Source organism: Brachycentrus maculatus, unplaced genomic scaffold, assembly GCF_059751285.1.
Source record: "Brachycentrus maculatus isolate JH-2025_06_01 unplaced genomic scaffold, ASM5975128v1 h1tg000105l, whole genome shotgun sequence".
In the NCBI taxonomy this organism is placed as follows: domain Eukaryota; kingdom Metazoa; phylum Arthropoda; class Insecta; order Trichoptera; family Brachycentridae; genus Brachycentrus; species Brachycentrus maculatus.
Genome location: NW_028280859.1, coordinates 589,764 through 612,428, shown reverse-complemented (window position 1 = coordinate 612,428; position 22,665 = coordinate 589,764). Strand labels below are relative to the sequence as shown.

At 33.9% G+C, this 22,665-nt stretch overlaps 2 protein-coding genes across 2 annotated transcripts in view; one reads left to right on the top strand and one right to left on the bottom strand.

The window, feature by feature from the left end:
- Positions 1 to 19,932, bottom strand: part of ash1 (histone-lysine N-methyltransferase ash1) — a 123,804-nt gene extending 103,872 nt beyond the window's left edge. The window contains exons 1-4 of the mRNA XM_088258898.1: positions 19,830 to 19,932; positions 19,123 to 19,234; positions 17,682 to 17,755; positions 15,553 to 16,374 (exon numbers count right to left, since the gene is read on the bottom strand). Coding sequence (XP_088115024.1) covers positions 15,553 to 16,374; positions 17,682 to 17,753 — 894 coding nt within the window. The 5' untranslated portion in view covers positions 17,754 to 17,755; positions 19,123 to 19,234; positions 19,830 to 19,932. The remainder of the gene's footprint in view (positions 1 to 15,552; positions 16,375 to 17,681; positions 17,756 to 19,122; positions 19,235 to 19,829) is intronic.
- A 223-nt stretch (positions 19,933 to 20,155) lies between these two features.
- Positions 20,156 to 22,447, top strand: Syx18 (syntaxin 18). The gene is made up of 2 exons (XM_088258943.1): positions 20,156 to 21,111; positions 21,777 to 22,447. Exons 1-2 carry the CDS (start codon positions 20,305 to 20,307, stop codon positions 21,963 to 21,965), a joined length of 996 nt encoding a protein of 331 aa, XP_088115069.1. The 5' UTR covers positions 20,156 to 20,304; the 3' UTR covers positions 21,966 to 22,447.
- Positions 22,448 to 22,665: the final 218 nt, after the last annotated feature.

Genomic DNA, 22,665 nt, shown 5'->3' with positions numbered 1-22,665 from the left:
GTATTGAACGGTTAAAATATAAAGCAGAATAATAGTAAAAGAACGTCAAAAAAGTAATGACTTTATATTTTTGTATAATTTATTTACTAATTTATAAAAAAATAAAAAAAATATAGATACTACCAAATTTATTTACGAATAGCCACTAAAAATAATTCAAATTGACAGTAATCACTTTTTATACAGGTTTAATTCGCAAGTTGGAATTTGTTCTATGAACCTATACATTGGTTGAATGAGAAAAAAAAAAACAAAAAACTTCGTTCATAATAATGACGTCAGAAAAACAAACGTATTTACATTATATTCAATTTCAGATTATAAAGCCGTTTTTTATTACTGCTATAAGGAAAATCAATTCAAATTATACGGTATTAAAACATTTTATTGTGATTTATGGGATTTCTAAAAAACGATATATAAATATATATATATATATATATATATATATATATATATATATATATATATATATATATATATATATATATATATATATATATATATGCATGTGTAGACGTTATTTAATGGTCATCCCACTACCTTTATACAAATCAGTGGCATCATTAAAAATCATACAATTTCAAGTTGTTTTGTACGCGAAGTTATAATTTATGTATTAAAAATAAAATAGTTTAGGTATAATATAAAACATAATACACGGTGACGTAGTATTAGAACAGGCGGAAAGTTCGATGAATAGTCTCATTATATTACATTTAAAGTCGGTAGATACGGCTTCCAGGAAACGCAAAATAAAAAAAAAAAATTGAAAATTACTGTGAGCCCATAGAGTAATTTTGCACACGTGTTAATATAATAAACACATTCGAAATCGTTATCTGAGTGGAAAAATGGCACAATGTATTGCACAATCGGCAATAATTGATGCCAACAGTGCAGCACTGTGAGCGATACTTTTAAGTACACAACGGATAAAAATGAAAGTGATTACATGTTACGAGGTATGTACGTAAATATTATGTATTTATAGCCGATATTTATTCTGGTTTTCAACTACGTGGGCAGGGTAGCAATTTATAATTTCGCAAACAGATAATGTGCTGATTGATCTATATTACATGACCGTTCCGATGGACCCATTTTTCATCCGAAAAAATAAACATTACATTTATTAAATATGTATACATATAAATATTTTCTTTTGAGTTGCAAGTGAGAGCGACGTATTTGAGTGAAAATTTGATTTAAAAAAAGCTCTAATGAAATTTAAGAAATATTTTAAAAAAAAACGAGGAAACTACAATAATCTCGCCAATATACATATATTCTGTAAAAGTTTCAAAAATCAATTGTGGAATACAATTTTTTTAAATACATATTTGGATACATCTCTATTTTGAAAATTGCAATAATTTATTGATACGACTATGCTAAAAATGTATAAGTGAATTAAAAGGGTGTATGCAAATTCTATAACCGATAAAATAAAACTTATTTATTAAACTTGGTGACTATGATAAAAGAGTGAACATTTGAAGTTCGAAAATCGTTTTTGGATAATATTCAGGAAATTATGTAAAACTGGAAAAACATAGTGTACCTATATACCATAGATGTTAACATGTACCACCGTTGACACTCGGATTTATTGAGAAAAGAAAACTAGATTTTAGAAGATCAAACGCCGTGAAAGTAATAATAAAAAAATTGAAAAAAAAATACTGATTATGATACAAAACGCACATTAATTATGAATAAAATCGTAATATAACCCCGTGCTAACAACTACTTTTTTCGATTTATTATTAATTTTATAATTTATGAATATTCGTTCGTACCTGAATTTTATTATTCCACTCAGGCAATGATATCATAACTCGATTCAGGGACAAAAAAACACATTTTTATATCCACATAATGTGTTATTTAATCAGCCGTCAAATGGTAAATACTTTGTGAACAAAACCGATAGGATTTTATGGTTCCTCGTATTCAAATTAGCCAATTAACATTCCGTCACTGGATGCACAAAATGCCTACAACTATTTAGGAATAATTCAACCCGACTAATCGAATCGCACCTAATGGCTACTAAACTTCGACGAAAAATCAAAAGGAAAAAATATTGAAGCTTTGTTTTCATTATGTATAAATTATAATAAAAAATTATTATTAAAACCCTTATCCGCACCCCAATGGTGCATAGGGCACTGCTTCATATAAATACAGTGTTATCTTTATCGTTTACGCATGAAGGAAAGGTGATCAGCCCTCCACTTCAGGTACCAGTCCAAGGTATTATTGAATAAATATTACAGTGAAAAAAAACACTTATATTTATTTGACCCCCCCTGGGAATCGAACCCGGGACCTCTAGAACGGTAGCCGAGCGTGCTGACCATTACACTACGTAGGCGGACAATCATAATTTATTTACGCGAATTAGTAGAATTTTCACGATAAAATGGATAGGAAGGTTGCTTAATATATTTCGACCGGTAATCAATGAGTTTTGTATACAAGCGAAGCTATTACAAAATTGTGCACAAATGCTATAAAACACCCTCGCCAGTGTTCGGGACAACAAATCAACCGGTCGGTATTGAAGGTGTCGAGCGAAATTAATTTATCTCCGCGCGAAGACATAAAAATACTTTATTACGTATTCAGAGGTCTGTTTGTATTATTGATAATGCAGACAGGTAATAAAAGCCGAACGACACGGTCTCCGCCAGTACAAATAAAGCGAACGCCATCGGCAAACAAGCCGAACATAAATACCTTCCCAAATGGCAACATTATTTCGGCGTAATCGCGCGTAACTGGGCACAATCAAACGTGTGTAAAATCTTGTAGGAATCGAGAGAACGACATCGATAAGGACGGAGAGGCCGACTGATAAATTTCACCGTCACTTTTGTATCAACTTTCTTCGCTAAAACACGCCGGATAGCGAAATTTCGTAAATCCGAGTTATTTATTTTACGTAAACATAAATAAATAAATATATATACGCGGCACTATCATATCGGCGAAAGTGATAAGGCGAACACAAACAGCGGAGCGGACACGAGATACGCGATATGCCCGACAGCGCGATCGCCGGAGAATAATAATTAATCTTCCCCCTAAAACGGCGCTATCAATCCGAGATCGGATTCTTTCGGTAATTCTCCGAGACACTGTGTACTGTACACACTATACGCCGTACACACACCGAAAGGTCAACACTCAGCCGTAGCCGAGATGGTGCGCGGAGCTGCTCGCACTCGCGAACTGCCCGCCGCGCACCGTGGACGCAGGATCGCCGGTTCCCGGCAACTTTTCGCAAACAGGTTTCACTTTTTAAAATGACAACCGGCCGAAGGAAGGTGGCCAGTAGCTAGCGCCTGCCCGCACTGTCTCGCCGCTGTTACCCATTGTGTACGGCGAGCACTTTCTTCGCGACCCCCGGTTAATGGGGGAGAGGTTGGCTACGCGCGGTTTAGTGTCTGCCCACAAACTAGCCGATTACGTTTCACGCGGCGGCCACTAAGTGCCCCACTACCGACACGGGGGGAAAAATATCATTCACCGCTGACCGATCCTTTTCATTGGTGTACTTAGGAGACGGGGAGTAAATGTTCAATTTGTAAACAAATACAAGATCTACAACATTTTGAGTGTGTCCAAATACGTGTTATCATATACACAAAATCTGGATTATCCTCAATTACAGAAGTCATTTTCATATTATTTTTTGACATCTCATCAAAGATGAAGAAAATTCTATATTCTTCTTCATCTTTGATGAGATGTCAAAAAAAAATAATAAAAAAACAAAAAAAATATATGAAATACATGATCAATTATATAAATAGTTTTGCGGATAAGGTTGTGAATGAAAAACAACACGGCATTATGTATTAATTTTAAATCAAACACAGATTTATGAGTCCAATAAGTTGTATTTTATTAACAAAAACACGTAAAAAATTAATATTGTGACAATTGTTTCGCCTTGTTAGGGCATTATCAAACGAATGTCTAACAAGGCGAAACAACTGTCAGAATTTTTTAAAATATGTTTTTGTTAATAAAATACAACTTGGTAGACTTAAAAAATCTGTGTTTGATTTAAAATTAATACATAAATTAAAATGGAGTTCTACAAATTACGCCAAATCAATAAATAATACGGCATTACTTAAAAAAAAACAGCACCGACAAATAAAAAAAAAATACTCATTTTTTCAACAAAAACGTTTTCAATTAAAAATGCAAAAATCTCGTGATTAAATTACTGTTTTCCTGTGTACAATAATTTTTTTATACAAAAGTTGAAATATGTCCAATTTTTGGAAAAATGGATTGAATTTTTTAAATCTCTACTGACTCGAAAGTAAACAAATAAATTAGACCGTTTTGTTGAACAATATTCCGGTCTGTGCAGAGCGTTTACAAGAATTATTGTAAATACATACACTGGAATACACGAACCAGAAAGATCACAAAATTTTATAAATAATTTTAAATGATAATGATGATGGATAATCATAATTGGATAACCTCCGTTGTGTAGTGGTTAGCGCGTTTGGTCGCTGCTCCGGAGGTCCAGGGTTCGATTCCCAGGGAAGTAAATAAGTAATTTTTAACTCTCACATTTATTTAATATCACTCTGGACAGGTGGATGAAGCGCAAGACGGATCATCCTGCCTTTATGTAAAAAAAAATATAAAAATAACAGTGCTTCGATACAACGTGGATAAGGGTCAGAAGGATAACAATAACTGAAAAATTTCATAAAAATATAATGTTTGAACCGGTTTTGTAAAATGTGAAAAAAATAACAAAACAATAATGATAATTTATTTAAAGATTTGGCGTTTAATTTGTAGAACTCCATTTTAATTTACACATTAAATATAAAAATCAAAAACTGAGAGTCTACTATATTGTATTTTATTATTAAAAACACATAAAACTCCTGACAGTAGTTTGGAAATGCCATAACAAGGCGAAACAATATTCACAAATTATATTTTTGTGTTTTTAATAATAAAAAAAACGATTCAGCAGACTCAAAAAATCAGTGATTTTAATATCTAATACAAAAAATAATGAAAAAAGCAAACAGTAATTTAATCTTCGTTTGCTTTTGTTTATTTTTGGTATTTTTTTTTCAAATTAAAAAACACAATTTACACGAATGAATCCACTCGAACACAACACAAAATATCACTTGTTTGTATATCCCACTCCAAACCAAAACATCGAGGGACCACCAATTCGGAATTCGAATTGGACGTTTTGCCGCGCGAATTTTCACGTAGGAGCGCGCGCCGCGGCCGTAAATACGGCGCTAATAAATCATAGGGGAAAATCCACGTGCTCGTCTCGGCTCCCGCCCGATCGGAGCGGCCGAGCGGCGGCGGAGGCGGCCGAGCGGACCCGAAGCGACAGTACTCGCTACCTACCGCGCCACGGCGAGACGACGATTTTATATGAAACCAGTTTTATATGAAATCTTTAATTTCTTCTCACCGCCCGCCGCCGAGGGGGAGGGGGTGGGGGAGGGGGAGGTATTGTTTCACGCGCGTGTGACAGAGAGGGATGACGGGGGTGGGAGGAGAGGAGGGCGAGAGTCGGGTGAGCAAGCGGCTCATCACTATTGGGAAGTACATATTTATGACATAAATTACTGGTAATTTTAACATCGTGAAAATTCAGTACGTCGGTTTAAATCTTTAAAAAAATAATAAAAGCTACGTTTTGCTTTCTCTTCTTTCTTCTATCTTCGTTAGAGGTCTTATTCATTTCGAAACTATGTAGTAAGTTTGGTGATAGATAAAAATTATTTAAATTCTTGTGCCTAGTAATGCAATGCATGTGACCTCGAAAATACGCCTTAATTTTTTTAATAATTAAAGAAAACAACATTTATTTTGTGGTGCGGTGGAATAATTTATGTTATACGATTCCTATCAATACAATTGTTTCCCGAAGAGATAGGTTTATTGCGGGATCAAATATATGGCCATTTTTAAGACTGGCGGGAATTTGAAATCAATCACTGGACATTTTTATATGAATCGAATGAATTTTGAGTATAAGACGCACCTTAATTTTGGAGGCAATTTTGAAGAAAAAATGCGTCTTATGTAAAAAAACCTCGTTTTTGGGCGTTAAACGTTTTTTAGGCTGCAACTTTTTGCTCTGGAGGTGGGGGAAAAGGAACAACCCTGACTGTGAGTGTGGAGCTGAGCAGACCATAAGACACACAGTGCAGGACTGCCGGCTGAGAAGTTGTGGTGACCTTTGGGTTATCCATGAGGCGAACCCAGAGGCGTTGGACTGGCTGAAAAAACTGGAGCCAATTCTCTCATCCCATAGGACGGAACCAATATGGACGAAGAAGAAGCCGGAGCTACACGAAAAGTAAAAAAGTGGGCGTTTAATTGCCAGATAGGTGGAAATATATTGAAAGCTGTCCCCGCATTCTCAGAACTGATACAGAAGCATCTAGGCTTCTCGATAGACCTTCTCTTCCAAAGCTTTTTTTTTGCAAATAAGTTGTGAAATTTATTAATTTACATTTAAAAGCTTTCAATATCCCTGTCACTGCACTTTGTAAATCTACCACCAAAATTTTCTACAAGTACCCCGGTGTGGGCAGTGAAAGGGATTAGTAATTAGTTAGTTCAGTTAGTCAGCTAGATCCGATTCCGACCCGACGTTGCCCGGTACACAGACGCCTCCACAACCCCGACCAGCACAGCAGACAAACATGGACCAGTGCAAATACATTTTCAGAATGGTAGGTGGAAACAGCCGAAGTCAGTAAAAAAAAGTGCAGTGCAGCTCGTGAAGTCGGCCCCGGAGCAAGTAGATCGCACGGTCACCCCAGGAGCCTCCGCCAGGTGGTACATAGATGGGGAGACGCGCACACACACACACGCGGAGGGAGAAGGGGAGAGGGGAGGGGGCGCACAGGTAGCCGCCGCGGGAGTGGTAATTGGGCATCTCCGCGCGCCGACCGGCAATACCAGGAGGACAGAAGGTCAGAGGTGGGAATGGATAGGCGAAGGAAAGAGTTCGCGTAGTAATAACAAAGGACGAATTTCGAAGCGAGGACTTCATAAAAATAAACTGACCTTTAAATCTGACCTTGTAACGAAAAGTCCATTAGATTTAAGTTTTGTACTGACCAGTCTGATGATGTCGGCTACGACGAAACCCGGTCATATAGTTTTTTCCACATACAATTTTTGTGGAAAAACTATGTAGTTCGATTTTTTCTTTACTTTTAATTCTTTTGCATTACATGATAAAAATTGAAATACAAAAATACATGAATAAAATATTAATATAAATACAAAAAAAGATTCCACAAAGGCATGGCCTGTGTGTGGGTATACAATATAATTTAGTCATAGTAAAGGGTATAAGGGTATAGGTATTATAAGTAGAACTAGAATAATAGTGTTAATATATTATAGTTGTTATTTTATTATACAAAAAGGATATATCATGGGTATACTGGCAAAAAATGTTTACTCTAAAATCCATGTTTTAATAATCCCTATAATTTAAAGCTGATTGATATGTATGAACATTAATAATTATGCATTTTAGCCTGAATAAAATACCCGCTATTGAACATAAGGTTAAATTTACTTTTAAAACCACATAAATATGACATTTGCCAGTTTATAGAACGTCGAAAACTTTATAAGTTAAAATTGCATTTTTTAAATATAAAATTGCATCATTAAGTTAAAATTTGCGTATTTTCGAATTAACGTTTTTTGCCAGTACACCCACGATATAATGTCCATCCTCTCCCATTGTATTTTACCTTCATCCAGGTAAACGAATGTGTGTTTGATTTAAATCCGTGTTTGATTTAAAATACATAAATTAAAATGGAGTTCTACAAATTAAACGCCAAATCAATAAATAAATTCATCGTTTACTTTGTGTAATACCGCTTTAAAAAACACTACTTCACGACTACCGGTTTCGGAATAATCATTCCACGATCATACGTCTAACAGCTTGTTATGTACACTCTGACGGGCTTATGAATACCGAGGCGTCCGACCACAGTAAAGGGGGTCAGCCAAACATACACGAAGAAGCTATGTTTAGATAAATAGAAGATTATTTCAATCCTTGTAAATAAATTAGAAATAATGAAGTTATCATTATGTTCATGTAAATGAGGAAACTAGACGGTGTTTATTTATTGACGAATTAATAAGCGCGCCTTGCCAACAATTTGAATAAATTAGAATAGAAATGCCAAGTCACATTATTTAATGTAAATATTAAAGTAGTCATATCAAAGAATATACTTTTTTACATGTATGGTTGTATGGAGACTAATATAAATATAAAATATTTATTTTTCTAAATATTTTATTTAGATATTAGACATTATTTAAAATCTCACTTAAAAATTTATAATAACACTGACCTTGTATCTTTTTTGCACATTCAATGTATTTCTTTGTGAACATAATGCGTGTAAAGATCATAAAATTTAAGGAAACCTTCAATTTTATATGAATTGTAAATATTTTAGTAAAAAGTGGTAATTTTAATACATACATAATTGTTTATAATAACATAATTCTCATGACGTCATGAGATGTATCATATATGACTTCCAAAATTTGAGTAGTGTGGCTGTCAATCATGGATAAAATGGTGAACGTTACAAGTGCGTAAAGTGATTACTCAACTAACCTATGACAGGTCGTAAGCCCCGTAAATTCTCAGACTTTCATATTTTTAAAATCCATGTAGAAACTCAGTGGAGAAACTCAGATTTGTGATCAAGTATTTGGACACACTCAAAATGTTGCAAATAAACATGGTTTGTAAAACGATTTAAAAAAAATCCTTTACGTATAATTACTCGTCGCCCGTTATAGATGTTGTACGTTGAATATTATTTACAAAAAAATGCTTCTAAATATTGATTATATGAACAAAAAAAAAAAAAAATATCGAGGGAAGTTTTATAAGGATTAGGTGAAAGATGACTTAGACGATAGAAAATTTCAACCGAGAAATGCAAGTAACGATAAACGATCGAGTTTTTGATACAATCGTGCGAGAATCCCCAGAGCGATTTTATTATCCCCATTTATTGTATGCGATTCGTGAACGAGCCGATAATACAAAGTAGCTGCGATATAAAACAACTTTGCAGCTTATGGAGTTGTAAAATAAGTCGATTAAAATGATATTGGAAGTTGATCGCATTCGATTCGTTATGGTTGGAAATAGCGTATTTTAAAATGCAAAAACTAGCAGAATTTCATTACGAGAGATATGCAGCAGATATCGGTTGTTTTTGTACGATATTTCAAAAATTAAACCGAACATCGAATGATTAGATTCACGAGGATTTATTCCAACGCTTCAATAAAGTGTAAATTTTCATATTTCAGTAATATTTACATTCTAGATGGGTTCATTATACATACGTATACTGAATCCATACATGATTGGACGTACTCAATCTCTATCCATAAAATATGCAAACGTAATCAAAGAGCGCAAAATAGGGAAAATGTTCTGGTCTTCACAACATGACGGGTGTCCAAAACTTTGTTTACAAATGGTTAGTTTAACAATATTGTATTAATATCTCCACGTAGATGAAGATTTCGTTTTGCGAAGATATTAATAGAAATATGACAGATTCATGACAAAGTAACTGAATAAGCATATGTATTATTTTCAGGCGTATAGTGATTAAATAATAAGGGAAAGAATCTCATATCAATAAATGAAGGCTTACTTACGCCAAATTTAAAATTTCAATCAAATGTCGCCTATGAAGTTTCCACCAAAAATGTGAATTGTGTTGTCAAATGAAGCATATTAGTATATGTACAACTTTTCGGAGTTCGAGTAAAAGAGAATAATAGTAATCGAGGTAGTCAATGATCGGTATAAATGCGAATAAAGTATATTAAATATTTTTTTCTTCTTCATTTATTTGTTAAATATATATAAACATATACATACATATATACTTTGGTTTACTAATTCTTAAACATGAAAAACTTTTTTTTTCGCAGAGACCTAACAAGCCACCTTATGTGTCTACTTAAACCAGCCAACGATAGGTCGTAAGCCCTGTAAGTACCAAGGCTTTCTCCATATTTCCGAGAAAAAAAACACGATGGGATATTATAAAAATTTTGATATTAAATTTTCAATATAAGAAAATAGTTTTGTAGTAACACAAAACATTTTTTAAAAATGTTTACGTTATAATACGTCCTTTTCCCCATTTCCCCAATCGCCTTAACGGTATGAAATCTATGTGTATAAATCCATGTGCAGTAACGAATGACGGGTAAAATGCAGATATTAGCCAGATCACCCCTTCCACAAATCGCTGGTCATCAGATTACAATTAAATCATCGTGTCATCGCAGTGGACTGACTTGACACAAACGAAAACCGATGGCCCGTCCGATTGACTTCCAATTGGTGAAATGGACAGAGAAATCCGAGAGATGCAATCGGCAGTGTCAAAATAATAACAAGAGGCCAAAGTGTGTCTCTTGGCAAGGTGCTTCGGGCATTCTTCCAAACATTCATACAAAGCGGTCATAGAATTGTAGCACCAGAGCTATGTATGTAGATGGCCCCGAATGAAATTAATCATTAACGTTAAGGTGGAGACTGACCGGAGCATTTCGTCGTAACGTAACACGTTACGATGCGAGCATTCAGGCAGGCAGTACAGCGAGCCGAGCGCTCCATCCATGGTTTCGGATGCTCGCCGCGAGCGATGTTACGACGTTATGTTACGACGAAATGCTCCGGTCAGTCTCCACCTTAACGTTCACAATTCTGCTCATTATTGAACATCCATATTGCAATAATTCTTGAAATTTGTAATTACGCAAATAATAATGATATATGATCTTATATCCTACCGCATGCCGGTAAGGGTGGTGACTGACCGGAGCCATTTTGTCGTAACGTAAGACGTTACGATGCGAGCATTCGTATAGTCAGTACGCTCCATCCACAGTTTCGGATGCTCGGATGATTAACTATAACCTAACTTATGAGTATTTCAATGTTTTAGAATTTAGTACATAAACCCTGATGATGACAAGGTTCTTGTCGAAACCGGTTGGATAAAGTGTACCAGTAAAAAGTGGTTAAAACAAAGTTGTTTTATTTTATAAAGATTATAAAATGTGCCACAAAGTATCTGCGAAAAACATTCAAGAAAAGTTTATTTATCAATTTATTACGAGTGCGTCGCAGCGGAAGTTCGGGAAAATATAAGAACATACAAAAATATTACAAATGATTCAACTAATCGCTCGGTTTTTAATAGATTTCACGTGTATTTACCGGAAATGTTTGGATTCTGGCGAATCTCGTTTGAAGTGACGGATGTCGAATTTATTGGAGAATGACGCACGTACACAAAGACACGAAGGAGCGGGAAATTGGCGGCAATACGAAATTTATGACTTGTTGAACTGCCCAACATTTAGCGTCCAGAAATAGGACTTCAATAGGATTCCTTGGATTGGAAATATGCATTAACGATCGACGGAATCGATTATTGGAATCATCTCGATTATTTAAAATATGTTATTATATGCACATTTCAAAATATATAATTATAATTACACTTTTAAACTAAACATCACGTCGCTTCCCCGCAGGGGTAGACAGAGAAATCGAACGCCATACCACTCAGTCTTTGCAAACATTCTTCGCCTCTTCTACATTCATGCATCTCCTCATACATACTCGACGATTATTACGACTCCTGACCCGGCCGCTTTCAAGTATTTGACATAACTGATTGTGCTAAGTTTTCCTCGGTTTTCCTCTGCTTCTTTTTTTTTTACACTTTTATAATGCATGAAAATTTAACATTTTTTTTGTATATTTGCAAAAAAATGTACAAAGCATTGAATTTGAAAATAAAAGTTGATCTTAATAATGGCGGTATAACCACATGCGTTTCATATCCCACTTTTTTTCAGGAGACGGTAAAAATTAAATATGCTTGTAAGAACATTACATGGTGTAGAATATATTTTTCTTCCACTGAATTTTTCAGAATTTATTTTATGAATATTTTCTATCGAAAGTTATTTTTTATAACAGACAAGAAATCTAAAAATAGTTGAAAAATATTAATTATTCAAGTTTTATCTTGAGGAACAAATTGCTTAAATTGTGGCTTGGATATACTTATATAAGCCATTGCTGCTATTCTTCTTTTCCTTCCTTCTATTCCCTTTCCAATATAGCAGCAATGCCCGTCAATCTGAGCTCCTTCACTTACGTCACTATTACACCTCAAATGTGTAAGAATTCCTTGAGGTAAATAACAATTATGAATATTTTGACGTCTCAACATATCTCAAAATTTTAACAAATATTTTGACATTGTCATCTCAAAACAACTAATAAGTGGAGAAAATCCAGATTTGAGAACAAGTATTTGGATACACTCAAAACGTTGTAAATTATTAATAATTTATATGGCGCCATTTTCATTGAATACTAAGTGAGAGTAGCTAAGGCTCGATGAGATTAAACTGGGAAATAAAAATCTTTAATTTACTAATGGGGAAAAAATAAGAGAAGCTAACATTTCAAGGTTTAAAGTATGAAAGAATCCATCCAGAATAAACAATAAACTATTAAAGACAAATTGCGCACGTAACACGACCACATACCATTTTTATGAATTTACTTTAGACGCTCGAACGCTTCAACGTAAACACGAAGCGTGTTCAATTAGACTGAGAGGTTCCGATGGGCAACTGCGAGAGCGCACAAATCTGTAAATATCCTCGCTCCAAGGATTAAGGAATGCAAATATAAATAATTATAAAACTTTCCAATTTCTTTATCCAACTGGCAGAAAGACAGCGCATTCTTCAGCCGACGCGCAGAAACTTGGCACGACTCCAGCGCAAATTGGTAAAACGGCTCTAAATCCTCACATAGACAACTACACGTCCCGCGCAAATCATATTCTCTTCCGCGTTCATATCATATTTAGAATAATTTATTTGATTAATGAAAGAAATGTCATTTTTAACTAAGTTTTACTTAGTAAATACCACTATTTTTTCAAATCTATCGTGAAACATGTTTCCACGCATTTCGCATCATTTTCAAATACAGTATTTTAAGAAATAGTGGTATTTACGAAGTAAAATTAAATTAAAATGGATAGATTTACCGCAAAGCGACTGCCGAATCAATTAATAAAATAAATATCGCTCCACAGATACACTCAAGTATCCAACGAGCATTTCAATATAAAACTCATATTTTACATTATTTTCTTCATTTAGTGTGTACCTCAATTACTAGCAAATAAGAATATCAGTATTTAAAAAGAGAAATATGCGATATTGCATAAAAGTTTTACTATTTTCCAAAATATTTTTTTAATTTACATACGGAAAAAATCATTATGTACAGCTCAGTAAATGGTTTGCCATATTAATGATAAAATTTTAAACTTGAGTATCTCTTTAGCAACTTTCATTATTACAATTCATTAGTTAGTTTTAACTATTATTAATTGTGAACTGAAATAAACAAGAATTGAAATTAAAAAAAAAAATCAATCCTCAATAAGCATATGTTTGAAAAGCAGACCATCAAATAGAATTCATCAAAAAATGGAATCAAACAGGTATATATTTCAACAAGCAAAGCCAAATGCGTGTTGCTTTAGATTTTTTCTTAAGGCCACCAACGAAACCCCCATCAGCAAATAGAGAACCTAATTTAATATTCAATATCACACACTTCATATTTAATATCATACACTTAATCCCTCCAAAATGGAACATCTCTGGATAGCCACACCTAAACGACAGAATTTGATTGATAACACGACACCACTCAATCCAAAGAGTACCACTACACCGGCCGTCAAACTGCTCGGCGTGTTCTTAGATTCTGATCTCTCCCTTGAGACTCAAATTAACAAAACAACAAGTACATGTTTTTATCAGCTAAGGAAAATAAAAAGCATTCGCAAGAATCTGCCAGTTGATGCTGCCCGTCAATTAATAAATGCGTTTGTAATACATATCTAGAGTCGATTATTGTAACGGTATATACACGGGTCTACCAAACAATAAAATGACTCGACTGCAATCAGTGTTAAATGCAGCAACGAGACTGATTTTTGGAATTTTTAAATTCAGTCACATCACCCCACTACTTCACAAATTCCACCGGTTACGCTTTCCCGAAAGGGTCGAGTACAAACTCTGCCTACTCATGTATAAATCAATATACAATATGGCTCCAGAGTATCTTAAGGAGCTGTGTATTCCAGATGAATTGGTTGATAGACGTCTCACGCTTCGATCGGCTACAACATCTGCAATGGGCAAAGTGATCTTACCAGCTCGCAACCAACGCACTAAATTTGGCGAGCGTGCCTTTGCTGTTGCAGGACCGACGGCGTGGAATGCTCTTCCACCAATGGTTAGAAATAGTGAGGGTGAGATGATCTTTAGAAAAAGACTAAAAACACACTTGTTTGCTAAATCATTTCCACCATAATATTTTTCCCAATTCCTTCACAGTGAAGCGCCCTTGAGGTATTATTTTACGAAAATGGCGCTATATAAGTTATCCAAATTTATTATTATTGTTGTTAATGTGTGTTTATTTCTACATTCATCTTTGAAATAAAGTTAGAGCCAAGATATAAGAATTTGAATTTCATCAGTTTAGCCCTTTCCATCTTAACAAAAAAAGGTAAAAAAACAATTTAATATTTTTAGTAAGATGTTTGTTTCTTATAATCAAATGTAACTTTGTTTTAAAATCACTATAAATATTTTATTATAACTTGTCTACCGGTTTCGAAGCTAACATCTAATACAAAATAATCACTCATTTGATAAAAATTAAGGTCTAAATATATTACAGACATACAACAGAGGACTAATTTGATAATTTAAAAATATTAGAAATTAAAAAGGCAATTAATAATAATTTACAACCAATAAATTCTCAAGTAAACGATTTTTCTAAAAGTCCGTTATTAAATATGTTTCCAATCACTTATCATCCCTGATCCCTTTTGACTGTGACTGATAATCAATAAAAAAATTAAAATAAAGCCACTTGAGATCTACCCAAACCCCTTTGCCTAGCCGTCAAAATATTTTGAATATTGTTAAGTAGATAGTGTTTTAGTATTAATCAGTCTTGATAAAGAAGCGGTTAGCTTCGTAACCGGTAGACATTATAATTAAGTTAAAATAAAAAATTTATAGTGATTTTAAAACAAAGTTATATTTTAATTATAAAATGGAAAATCACAAAGTTAGTGCTTCAAATATAAATTGTATGTTTGTTTCTGTTTATATGTCATCTTTCTCTTTTCAATATGCCGTCCTAACTATGTTTTATAATGATACTATTTCATTATATGCCGATCATGTGCATACATACATGTATGTATATATCTATATTATAAAAGCCCACTGAGGAAGTCCACGATGAAACAATGCACGTACAATTGAAACATATTGCATGCCAAATGTAGAAAATCCTACCTTAGTCTTGGGTCTGCCTCGTGTCGGCTTTGTAGCTTTGGAATCAGGTTTGCTCTTCTCGGCACTACTCCCGGATGCACTTTTGGTCTTGTTACGTTCCATCACCTTGGTTCGCCTCGCGGCCGTAGCTTTTCCGCGTTTGATCCCTTTAGCATCGACTTCCGACTGCCCTGAATTCCCGACATTGGACTGAGCCTCGTTGACTTTGCCTTCCGTCGCCTTGGCGACACTCGGTTTAAGCACGCAGTCGCTGTCGCTGCTGCCGTCTTTCGAATAGACTGTAGCGGTCAACTTGGGGCCGTTCCGCACGGGCTGAACCTTTTTCGGGGACTTTTCCTTGCAGGCGACTTTCTTAGTTTCCGGTTCAGAGTCACTGTCCAAAGAAGAGTCCGTATCGGAGCAAGAGTCGCTGCAGGAATCGCTCGAAGAACTGGACTCGGAGAGCGGGGATTTCTTTTTGACTTTCATTTTGGCCTTGGTGACTCTGACAGTTTTTTGAAGGGTCTGATTTTTGACGGGAGGCTTTTCGCTATCTCGTTTCTCGACAGGTTTCTCGTAGTTGCCTTTCTTGGCGGCCGCCGTCGGGACCGGGGTCTTCTTCTTGGGGCTCGCTCGGCCCCCCGGCTTGGAGTCCCGGGGGATGGCGGCGATCTTGAGGCGCAGACCGGTCTCGGAGGAGGTGACGCTGAACTGCTGCTGAAGTTTGAGTTTGGCGGGAGACTTGCACGCGTCCGGGCCCTTGGACTTGTGGCTGGAAGCATGACTGGTGCGGCTGGACTCCGAATCAGAGCTGCTCGACGAGAAAGAGCAGCTTTCGGAATTCTGAAAGGAAATTAAACGCGCCCGTTAGTAAAGTGACGATTTAGAGTGAAGATTGATGCACTTTAAGGCGATAATGGGATCAAATAATTTTTAGACTTATTAAAAGCATTTAAAAACAAATCGAGCCATTACCGTTAGTGCAAATGTGTGAAAAATAATTTTAAAACATCGAAAGGCTCACAAATACTGAAATGACTAATTTTCTAATGCCGAACAGAGTAAAATTTTATGTTGAACTAAACATAGCTTGAAAATAATATTTTGAATATGTCTCTTGAGCAATTAATGGCAGATTCCAAATTTCTTTCTAATAAATTGCTTCACCTCAGTGTGATGAGAAAAATGTTAAAAAATATATCTATACTGCAATACAGGGTCAAAAGCATAGCGAGAGCACACACTAGGTATATGGGAGAAGCATCCAAAGGGCTCTAGAAATGAGTATACAGCGATGAAATATACATTTATACCTAAACTATACACCACACACTTGGTTACAGAGCTCCTAGCATTTATTTGTTAAATACCTGGTATATACTTTTACTGCGCTTAAGATAACAAAAATAAAACTTCCCCTTGACAAAATACCCCACGTTATGCCAGAAATATAGTTTATAAAGGCATTGAATAATGGTAATCGTCAATTAGTTATATTTTAAGATACATAAAAAACAGTAAAAATATACTTATATTCAAATTTAGGATTTTGCATATGTGTACATAGATTATATAATTTAAATTTGTGTTTTACCACTTGAGTTATATTTATTTTATAAATATAACTCAAGTGGTATAAGATTGTGGTAGAGTGGGTTCGAACCGAGAAACTCTGACTTAAGAGTCCGTGACACTGACCACGGGATCACAACCCGGCACAATTTATTTTACTTTACTTTAACGACTAGTTTCGGAAGCTAAGCGTCCATCTTCAGGTCTAAATATAATCAGTTTATATTTAGACCTGAAGATGGAAGCGTAGCTTCCAAAACTAAAATAAAATAAATATAACTCAAGTGGTAAAAAAACAAATGTTTTCTTTTAAATTTCATCATGTCTTACCACAAAGTGAATGCCGAAACAATAAACAAAATACATAGATTATAAGGGAGCGCACAGAGGCATTTTAAAAAGAGGTATTTAATTTTTTTAATACGTTTTACAGTGGGCATATCTAACTATTAATGAGTGTAATCAATCTATGCACAGTTAAACCGTGAGACTGATAATACTAAATATTGAATTTATTGGCTATAGAATATGGATTGTTCTTGTGTGCTTAAGTAAATAGGAAAAACAAAAAGTCTTACATCGGAATCTGAATCGGAATTGGAGTCTGAATCCCCGCTAGAACTCTGTGATGGTTGCGGCTCAACACCCATTTCTGAAAAAATCAATTTTTCTAGAATTAATCAAGAATTTCAAATAAGTTTCGTACATTAATCCTAGATGTCTCACATCCGCTGATTTCAAGAAAACATCAAATAAAAATGGTTTGGATCTGCGATCAAACGAGAGAGGACTGAAAGTAAACCAAATATTTTGTGTATATTTCTAAAGTTCATGTGATGATAAGAACAAGTCAAACTGTCATTCAGCTGATAAAAATACAATGAGTAAAAATAATCAATAATAATAATATCATTCAAAATAATGTGAAAAAACAAAATAATGTGGAAAAGGGTATCCTTCAGATGACGTTTTTTTTTTTTTTGAATTACCTAACGTCCAAGTGACTCTGAAATCTAGCTACGGCTTATGCAACACCGTTTATCATGTCCCTACTCAGGCTTCAACTTTATAAGTTTCATAGCCTATGCCTACTTGTGAGTGGATTTACTCTTTATGTTTAAAGTTACTATAATTTCATGTAATTCATGAGTGAAAATTCTAGGCAAAAACACTTGCTATCTCTCATTCGTATATATGTACTGTGTGTACAAAAACACTCGCATTCATATGACCGTAATAACACGACAATGATGTGTCGCAAACAAAGATGGATGCAAAAAGTAATTAATGCTTAAAACTATAGATGTCACGCAATAGTCTTAACAAGGTTGTCCGGTGTGTTTTTGAATTTTGCATACTAACATATTAAGGTAGTATTTAGCGCCTTTGTAGTAGTATTTTACGAAAATGGCGCCGTATAAGTTATCCAAATTTATTATTTATTATTATAAGTATAAGTATTTGTTACAGCTCTCATAGATAATGGTCGTGATCCAATATATGATATTTTTGCAACCTTTTTAACTCGTGGATATTTAACAATGCAATTGCTAAAACATTTATTCTCAGCCCAAAATACAAATACAATAGACATATTTCCAATTCTCTGGGCCGCTAAATAAGTAATCACTTTATAATTTCAGCAAAAACCTTCCAGGTTAGCAATTCTGAAATGGGGACAATATCAATATTTCCATTATTACAAACTCATATGCGACTAAAGAAGTGGTTAAAATGCTTAAATGTTAATTAAAAGATATTTTCTGGACAGTATCATTAAAAACTATAATAATGCTTTTTATGGTGTGAATTTTTTCATGCCTTGTTGAAATTCAATGCTAAAGGTTGATAAAATATTAAAATGACATTGAATAGAAAAATAATCACAAGTTTAATTCATAAATTAGATTTTAGATGAATAGAGGTTAGGTGACACAGACTGACAAGTTACCCAGTTTTCACGGATATAAAAGATAATTTATAGTATTTATGACTAAATTACAAATAATTTGTACTTACTTATATATCATTGAGTGAAAACATATCCATCAAGTGTATATCTTTACTACACATACAAGATGCCAAGTACAATCGTAAATGTAGACATTTTCAAAAACATTTGTGATGAAATCTGTAAAAAAAAACATGACACATAAAACAAATTTGTTTTAAAGAAATTAGGAGACATCTTCGCCTACGAATTAAGTATAAGTAGAAACATCTAATTTTATTACAATCAATCTGATTTCACGTCTCTTGCGCAATTATCATAATACGAATTTTAAGCTGCCGATTTTCTGAAACGTAACGGTTATGTATACAATAATACGCTGAATATTTTTGTAAACAAATATGAGATAACAATAATTTACCAATTGAATTATAAAAATGACGTTTACAGTGTCATATAGACCTGTTTTGTAGCACATTAGAATAAGGAATTTGCTATAACCTACCATGACAATTAAAGTTCCCGATACGTTAATTTAGAAAGCGTAGCTCAAATTACTATCCTATAACTTAAGAAAGATATGTTGAATATATTATTACATAAAATAACGGGCGATGTAAGACGGTTTTACAGGCATTGGCGCCAAATAATGCATACGTTTACAACCGTTTTTGAAGTAGAAATACGAGTCAGAAAATAAAGACATGTAACGAAACATTATAATATAAAACCACAAGACAGTATATTTAGAATATAAATAAAAAAATGAGTATACCTGACAAATTGATGTCCAAATACACTTATAAAACGAATTTCTTTACATTTTTGAGCCAAAGCATCTAACTAGACTCCATGTTTACAAAAGCTTTAATTCGAGTATTTTTTTAATTAGATACGATAAGTATTTTGATATCTCTTTTTCTTTCGTATTCTAAGTAAAGTGTAAGAAAGAGACGAAGTCATTGACAATTGTTACTACAAAAGGAACTGTAGCACAACATAAAATGGCGTCCGGCAGATGTGTTTCTTCAGTGCTACCATTGTACAAATTTAAAATACGGATTATTTCGGTACTATAATTGCGCAATGGCAGCATTATAAATGTGACAGCTGACGTTTGTCCACATTGCAATAATAGTTGACACAACTTGGAAGTGTGTGGTGGAATAATAATAAAATAGTCTTAAAACCATTTTCTAAATAATTCTAATGTTGTTTTTTTTTATATTTTTAATAAATAATTTATTAACATGGATATAACGCCTCTCTTCAAGGCTTGTGTTAAGACCGTTCGCACCCGTAACAAGGCTTTTGGTGTTCAGAATGACAGTGATAAGAACAGAATTTTGAAAAATAAGCCTAAAAATGTTTTCATGTCCAAAGCGAAAGATATTACTTCGCAGATAACGAGACTACGCGACTTTTTACTCGATAATAGAAATGCTTATTTAAATTTTTCTAATTTTTTAAGAACTGGTAAGCACATGACAGATGCTGAAAGAGACCAAATTGATAATGGTGCTCAGAGGATTATTAATTCTTGTTCACACGCGATTCAAGAGTTTAAGAAAGATACACGTAAAATTAAAAGTTCACCTCAGGTTGCGGAGTTTATGGAAGTGGTTATAAAACTTACAGAGTCATATCTGAAAGCTGTGTGCGTTATTCAGGTTGAACAAAAAGCAATTAGAGTTAAGAGAGCTTTAGATATTAGAAAACTCTCCAAACTGGAAGTCGAAGAGAAAAAGGAAATATTTGATTTCAAAATTACAAACGATTCATCGGATGATCTGCCATCGAAAAATAATAAAACTTTGGCTGATGATGAAGAGAAGGAACCGAGTTCGCTGAATAACTTGTTGTCTTCAGAAGTGGCTGCTGAAATGGACTCCTCCATGAGTTCTGACCAGTATGGACTATCTCCCGAGGAATTACAGATGTTTGAGTCGGAGAATGCGCAGCTGTACAATGAGTTGAATAGTTTATCTGAAGAAGTTAAACAAATCGAAAGCAAAGTTTTGCACATTGCTGAACTACAAGAAATATTCACCGAAAAGGTATTTGGTTATAATAATAATAAAGTATTATTTCATTCTCCTAGGACTTGTTTAAGGCACACCAGCTAGTGAGAGTATAAGTATGAAACCCTGAGTGCACTAACCATTACTCCTATTCTCTTCCTTCTCCATTCCCTTTCCCATATAGCAGTTTTATCCTTCACCTCGAGCTTCTTCACTTGCGTCAGCTGTATTCCATCACATATATTCCACTCTTATTCAAGAATGGGAGCGCCTACGGACTGATGTCTTGCCTTTGTGTAATCAAGGTCTAATTTACAATAAATAGCAACCTAATTTTCTTTAAACCCAGGTAACATTTGACGTTATTTAATTTTTTGCTTAAAATACTGTTTTGTATCAAAACAAAAAAAGTTTTTCTTCGAAATAAATATATGGTTTTTAAAAGAGTTTTTGAAAGGTAAGGAGTTAAAACTAAAAAAAATTCTTTTCTTCAATATATTATATATTCTTGATATCTTTTGAGAGTTAGTGGATGAGATAAAACAATATAATTGTAATGCGAGTCCTAAACACATAGATGGAGATGAAGTGGGAGAGAGTAATAAATGTATTTAGTTTCTAAATTAACAGGAAGTACTAGAAGGTATATAATATTTTTATCATTATATTTTTTATCCAATACTTTTCAATTTAATTTTCAGGTTTTACAACAAGATCAGGACATCGACAGAATATCTGGAACAGTTATGGGCGTCACTGAAAACGTCAAGGATGCAAATGAACAGATCAGGCAGGCGATCCAGAGAAATGCAGGATTACGAGTTTGGGTTTTATTCTTTTTACTTGTGATGTCATTCTCTTTACTTTTCCTCGATTGGTATAACGACTAAAATTTGGTTTTATTGGACATAATAAATCGCAACTTGTGTTGCAATTTTGAGCTTACCATTTATTCTGGCACTGGTGTCTCGCTCTAAATGGCTGCATCTGGTATTAATTAATATTACGATTGGAGATTTTGGTAAATTCAAACTGAGTATGTTGCAATAAACAAGATCATTATGTTTGCATAACATTGAGACATATCAAACTAAATTTATTTAATAAGAATGCATTTCAATATTTATACATACATAGAATAAAATATGTATATATTCTTTTAGACATGCATTTAAAAATAATGTAAGTTTTTTTTTATTTATTTATGCTATTAATAGTTATTTATTAATGGAAAAGTAAATAATTAAAAAAAAATTGCACACTACCTTTTTTCTCGTTTCATTTGGGCGGAGTTGCACGGCTGTCCAAGCTTAAAACACAGTAAGGGACATTTTTTTTGTAGTACGTTTTTTTTGCATTTTTGGACTAAGTAGAATCTACTTAGTCCAAAAATGCAAAAAAATGTACTACAAAAAAAATGTCCCTTACTGTGTTAACTTAAAAAATAACTTTGCTTAAATCATTATATATCTTATCATAACTGAACTACAATACCGACCAGTTTTGAATCAACGGTTTCTTCCTCAAGACTAATATTTAAAAGCTGTTTACTTTGAAGCCAGTTGATTTTATAATAAAGTTCCAATAAGT

What these genes read in the sequence shown, in the direction of transcription:
- Syx18 (XM_088258943.1), top strand. Translation starts at nt 20,305, where the DNA reads ATGGATATAACGCCTCTCTTCAAGGCTTGTGTTAAGACCGTTCGCACC. An exon ending in AAGAAATATTCACCGAAAAG is followed by an intron (nt 21,112 to 21,776) that starts GTATTTGGTTAT and finishes TTTAATTTTCAG; the next exon opens with GTTTTACAACAAGATCAGGA.